Below are 6,466 nucleotides of genomic sequence, written 5' to 3' on the forward strand. Positions count from 1 at the left end.
TAAACACCAGCCTTTCCAAATCTTCTGGACAAGGTAAATGGGAAAAAGAATTTGATAAAGAATATACGGAATCTGAACAAGAAGGAATCTATTTGATGTCGAAACGGTGTACAAAGAGTGTTAATTTGAAGTGGTTTCAGTTCAAACTTGTACACAACATTCTGTTTACAAACACAAATTTACATAAGATTGGATATGTTGACTCTCCACTGTGTACATTCTGTGAAGCAGAACCTGAAACAGTGATTCATCTGCTAAGTGAATGTGAACATTCAAACAGAGTATGGAGTCACTTGTCAGCTTGGTTAAATACTGTATCCACAGGAAGAATTTGTTTTACAAACGAAAACATTATTCTTGGTTTTGAAGGGAAACATAACAATCCATTGAATGTGATCAGTATTATTACCAAACAAAATATCTATAAATGCAGTAAAAAGAAAATCAAACCATGTTTTAAACATGTTAAGAGGGAGATACTTAACAATTATGAGGCAACAAAGATATATTATTTTCAGAACTGTCAATTCTCCAACTTTTTCAGTTTCTGGTCTTCTTTTCATATTCTGTTTGCAGACATGACAAATCTTCCCTAGGGGTAAAATTATCCCAAGATCTCTTAACATGTTTGAAAATTGCAAACACTCTACACAGTTATTAGTATTTTCTGTACATCAGTCTAAAGAATAACTATAAACAGATTATGACTGTATAACACTTTTCATGTGCCATGTGGTACATTATCATGCATGGTGTAGGTATATAATGTTACCTACTCAAAATAATTATTCTTCACCTGTTAAAACTGACAAATACTCCACACAATTATTGGATTTTCTGTACATCATTACAAGTCAAAAGAATAATTATAATATATTACGACATGTGTAATACATTTTATGTGCTATTCGTAGTACATTATCATTCATGTTGTACATATCTAATGCTATCTTTTCACCTGCTGAAACTGTCAAATACTCTATACAACTATCGATATACTATGTACATGCACTACATTATCATCCATGTGGTATGTATCTAATGCTATCTTTTCACCTGTTGAAACTGTCAAATACTCCATACAAACATCGATATACTATGTACATCATTGCAAGTCAAGATAATGGGTACAACATTCTATGATTTGTAAAACACTTCTTAGTGTCATCTGCTGTACATTATCATACCTGTTGAAACTTAGTGCTTTATGTACATCATAACTTAAAATCTCACTAAAATATCATATACTACCATGCCCCCCAAAAGTGATGTTATCCAGATTTATACACATTACTGTATACCTACTTTTGTAATATATGAAAATGGGAAATAAAAGACTTAAATTATAAAAAAAGAAGAAAAGTCTCTTGGTGGCATTACTAAATAACATAAACTGTCACACCATATGTATGCAGATAATGTACAGGTTTTGGATTAATTCAAACCGAGCCCCTCTGTTGCCCATGAATTAGCTGTACAAACTTCTGTTTGTTGTCAAGGCATCAAGTCATGGATAAATTACAACAAACTTTGCCTCAATGATGAGAAGACTGAGTCTGTGCTCACAAGCCCTGCTAGTAGACGCAGCAAATGTCCGCTTGATTCCATCCAAATTAGAGACGCGTCGGTTCCTTTCTCCCTCCTCCAGGGTGAAGGACCTTGGCAAAGTTATAGACTCAAACCTTGACTTGAAGAAACAAGTTAACGAGTTGTCTGGATTTTGTCACATGCAGCTAAGAAACATTAGGGAAAAGAGAGCATGCCTCACTAAGGATGCCACGAAAATGTTGACCCTTTCACTCATAATTTCAAGGATGGATTATTACAACAGCCTGCTCGCCGGTTCTCCAAAAAGAAATGTAATCAGCACGTTGCAATCAATCCAGAACAAAGCAGACAGACTTGTTTCACTCTCCCCAAAATAAGACCCCGATCCACAAAGAACGTCATTGACTTCCTGTTCAAGAGCGAATCATTTTAAACTTCTCTGGCTAGCTCCTCTTCTAGCCGCTCAGAATCTCAACAGCTATTCATTATACCTAGAGTCAAACTGTGTAGTTATGGACAACGAGCTTTTCCCCATTCAGCAGCCTATCAGTTTAATTTTCTCCATCAAGAACTACGTACTTCTCCAGCCTACTCTTCTTTCCTGACATCTATTAAGACTCACTTGTTCCGTCAAGCATTTACCCGATCATTTCTTTCTTAGCGCTTTGAGCAAGATACTCATCCTGGAATGGTGTGATAAAAGTGGACTATTATTAGAAAGATTGTGTCACCTTCAAGATCTGCAGTTTGATTGTGTCTCTAACCACGCCGCGTTTCTGCCTTAATATGTGTAACTTTTGGCAGACGCTGTAGAAGCCTTATCAGTCGTCTCACTTAAACGTCCATAGTTTAAAAACACTCTCATATGTTTGTGTCACTTTCTATATCACTCCACTCACTGCACATACAATGTACTACCCCGGTCACTGTCGTTAGAAACTGCAGACACCTCGTCGAATATGTTTCTGCCCAAGTTACGGTCCCTAGTAGCAGAAGCTGTACATGCCTGGCCAGTTACATTTGTGCCTGTAGAGCCAACGATAACGCTTTAGTCACTACTGTCGGTACATGCCCGGTCAGTTACATGTGTGCCTGCAGAGCCAACGATAACGCATGTGTTATTACTGGGGGTACATCTGCAGCCAGCTACCTTTAAGTCAAAAGAGCCACCCATAATGCTTTTGTCACGACTGTCGGTAGAAACACCAGACACCTGGTACTGTGCCTTTTTGTCAGCAACATTTCTTGAAACCCAACGGTCAATACCAAGGGCACTTTCGTCAGAAGCCACAGTTAACCGGTTCCTCGCTGCTCCGTGAAGATTTCTCACGTTTGACTGTCTCGTCGTACATGGACTTTCTACACTGCCATCAGCAGGTCTGGTCAAACGTCCTTCACTGTGTCGCCTGGTATCTGTAATGAAAGCAGGTGAACACTATGTAAAATGTCTGCAGCATACAGCATACGTTTGATAAAATGTTTGTTTTATGAATGTAATGGATGCAAATATACCAAGCATTCAAATAATTTGATCGGCATTCTAAACGTTTGTGAGTCTATAATAAGAGAGTAAGTGAGTTTAGTTTTACGCCGGACTCAGCAATATTACAGCTATATGGCGGCGGCCTGTAAATAATCGAGTCTGGACCAGACAATCCGGTGATCAACATCATGAGCATCGATCTACGTAACTGGGAGATGATGAAATATGTCAACCAAGTCAACGAGCCTGACCACCCGATCCCGTTAGTCGCCTCTTGCGACAAGCTTGGGTTACAAGAAGGTTACCGGCTGACACATGTCATCGTATCCCAGTTGTGTAGATTGATGCTCATGCTGTTGATCACTGAATTGTCTAGTCCAGATTCCATTATTTACAGATCGTCGCCATGTAGCTTGAATATTGCGGGGTTACATAACAACCCAACCAACCAACCCTTAGGCACAATGGATGGTCTTACTGTTAGTGCAGGGCATTCTCAGGTTTGTATGACATGAACAAAAGTGATACTATGAATTTCTTTAAAAAGAACTTTCAAACGAAGAAGACATTTTGGTTTTAAAATAAGAACTACATAATCAATACCTGAATCAATGGAAGCGGAGATGAATAACTAGTGTTAATATATATCGCCAATTACCTGGTAGGTCTAGATGCTCGGATGGTGATTGTGTGGATCCGGTGATGTAGCATATCATGTCATCCTCCGACTCATAAGGTGAGGAGCCAGTTGATGTTCCAGCGTCACTGTCGGACATGGTTGGTTATATAACTATACTCAAATGTCAAGTGTTGTTCTACGTGAGTTATTATATATCAGAAGGGAAGTCTAGACTGTCATAAATTGTGCAGCTACTTCTCAACAGTTTGAGTATGAACATGCGAATGCATGATCCGTAATCTTTGAAGCCATTCAGAACGATTCATTCGACAAACATTTGCCGTCTTTGTCGCACCGCTATCTGTGACATAATATGTTCTGGGCCCTTCCTTGTCGTAGAACACGACTCCCTGACAATAACGAACGGCTACTTCCAATACAACTAAGCCAACATCCAGCCTGGGGACGGTGTGGAATCTAATATCGATCAAGTCCCTTGGTCCTTCTGTAAACTGTCCGTCAAGATCCAAGACACAGATGTCAGTTTCCAGCTTCTTGTAAATGTGTTCTCTCAGAGACTCTTGTGATATATCCAGCTTACAACCAGTGTATTCCGGTTTCTTAGTTGTATATCCTTCTTTTGTTGTTAGTTTCGATTCGCTAACACCCAAGAAGTATGACCCCCCACCAACAACCTTGGACATAGATGTAATGTTGTCCTTGAGCTTCAATTGGCTCCAAATGTAGTCAGTCAACTGTTTAGCATCTCCCTCAATGCTTGTGACTTCTCTCGTGGTCTGGAATGTTTTCAGCTGTATATGTCGGTTCTCGTGAAGGTCCTGGACGTTATCTGGTAGTTTTGCAGTAGGGACGCTACCTGCTTGAGTTTCTGTTTTTCTCAGCAACACCTGTATGTTTGATGAGTTGATGCTAAGATTCTCACTGTCATTATTTGCTTTTGTGTTGAAATCAACAGTACATACACTCTCAACTTTCCCAACTGTTATCTGAACAAAGTCAGTGATATCTTCAAATGTTCCAATCTGACACAAACATTTACGTTCATAGACGTCAGTATAGAGTTCACCGTTTTCAAGTAACCCTGTCAACTTATTTCTGACGGCCTTGTCAAAGTACTCTAGACACCGGTCTGCCTGGGACGTCCCTTGTACGTGGACTAACAACACCCCTCCACCACTGTTACGTAATGCTGACGCTGCTTTGGCGACTTGATCCGCAAATCTCCTCTTTCTTGTTCTCTTTGGTTCTTCTCCTTGTCTTCTCTTGCCACCCTCGGTTAGAATCTTATATTCGATATGAATTGGTAAAAGTTTGTTGACTGGTTCACGGTTCTCCTTGTCTGTGTATCTGTTCCGTACTTCAGTACATCTGGAACACACACCTGTAATAGAAAAAAAGTGTAACTGAAACAGTTGCATCTTCAACTTTGGCTTTACGTCAGGTCATCTTGCCAATGGTCTCATAAGACCATTGGTCTCATTTCTCTAAGGTGATCGTAACTCCTATGCTGTAACATAGATTTACGACAGTCATAGCGCTACGAGGCCCGGTTCTGTTACCTTAACATCTGTCATTTCAAGGTAACCGCACATTCGTGATAACGAGGCACACCTGAGTGAGTAGGTGAGTATTGTTTCACATCGCTTTTAGCAACATTTCAACAATATCACAGTTGAAGACACCACAAGGCAGACTAGTGTGAAGAGTGAACACAACTTCATATAGAAAACTGAAACACAAATTAAATGTTTTTTTGTGTGTACAAGAACTAAAAATCGTGACATATTGTGTACATGTATCATATATATAAGCAATAGCTAGTGTTTCAAATTTGTTAATTTACAAACAGGATTTCGGTGAACATGGTTTAGAAACTGACTCAGAAACACTCGGTTGATTGTTTCTCACATGCGTCTTCGCTTCGTTGTTTTTTTTTTCATGAGCGATATGCTCATCAAACGAGTCGTTTGGCTACGTTGTCCACGAGCGATCCATGAATGGTTTGCATGGTCAATAGTTTTTCGACGTCGTTCAATGCGTCTTGAGCGCGTTGGGGTACGTCTCTCATAAGGATCGCGATAAAGAGGAGCTATATTCTTTTGCTCTTGGCAACATAATGATCTTCGACGGTCGTTTTTAGCAGATCATTGCCCATGTTTCCTTGTGTGAACGAGGTCTCCTCATTGTCGAGCAATTGGGCTCCATCACCATGCAAATTGTGCATGGGAATATCGTTACCACCTTCAGCCATATTTCTATTGAAGATATGAAAACATTCATTCAAAATAAATGATGTCGTCGCAATATGGGCAAAAACTAACCCTTTCTGAAGAATGAGAGAACCCCTTGGGGTCAAAGCCGTGCATCAGTCGACGACGATCATTAACAATCCAACGCTGTTGGTTCGCTTTCCCAACCTGGTTGTGGACAATGTCATCGTTCTGGGGACTGCTCGCCTGTCCTTCCAGATCAGTTTGGAATCCGAAGATAAACGCGCGAAGTCGTGGGCAACCTGGGTCGCGCCATTGTGAAGAAAACGACCATCAAGATCAGCGGAAACAAATTTTGTGCATCGATGACAGCGACGTGTTCTTCAGCTACACGGATCACTGGAGAATCGCGAGTGAACGGGAAAAACATGAAGTACCAGGGGATTCGTTAAGCCAAGTGTCCGTCGACTCGGTTGCACGTGGGGTACGCTTTCGAGCATGCCGAACTCGCCGCGATGGTTAAAAAACACAAGGCCATTGCCGAGGCGTTCGGGAACCGATTTTGCGTCCCCCTTGACATCGAGT

At 40.6% G+C, this 6,466-nt stretch overlaps 1 protein-coding gene across 1 annotated transcript; it reads right to left on the bottom strand.

Moving 5' to 3' along the window:
- Positions 1-2,925: 2,925 nt before the first annotated feature.
- Positions 2,926-5,922, bottom strand: LOC124290902. The gene is made up of 3 exons (XM_046727743.1): positions 5,910-5,922; positions 3,690-5,052; positions 2,926-2,961 (listed from the first exon to the last, which is right to left on the bottom strand). The coding sequence occupies exons 1-2, from the start codon at positions 5,920-5,922 to the stop codon at positions 3,902-3,904; spliced, it is 1,164 nt and encodes a 387-aa protein (XP_046583699.1). The 3' UTR covers positions 2,926-2,961; positions 3,690-3,901.
- Between the last annotated feature and the right edge of the window lie 544 nt (positions 5,923-6,466).

This window comes from Haliotis rubra, unplaced genomic scaffold (assembly GCF_003918875.1).
Source record: "Haliotis rubra isolate DU_JTF1 unplaced genomic scaffold, ASM391887v1 Scf478, whole genome shotgun sequence".
Lineage (NCBI taxonomy): Eukaryota > Metazoa > Mollusca > Gastropoda > Lepetellida > Haliotidae > Haliotis > Haliotis rubra.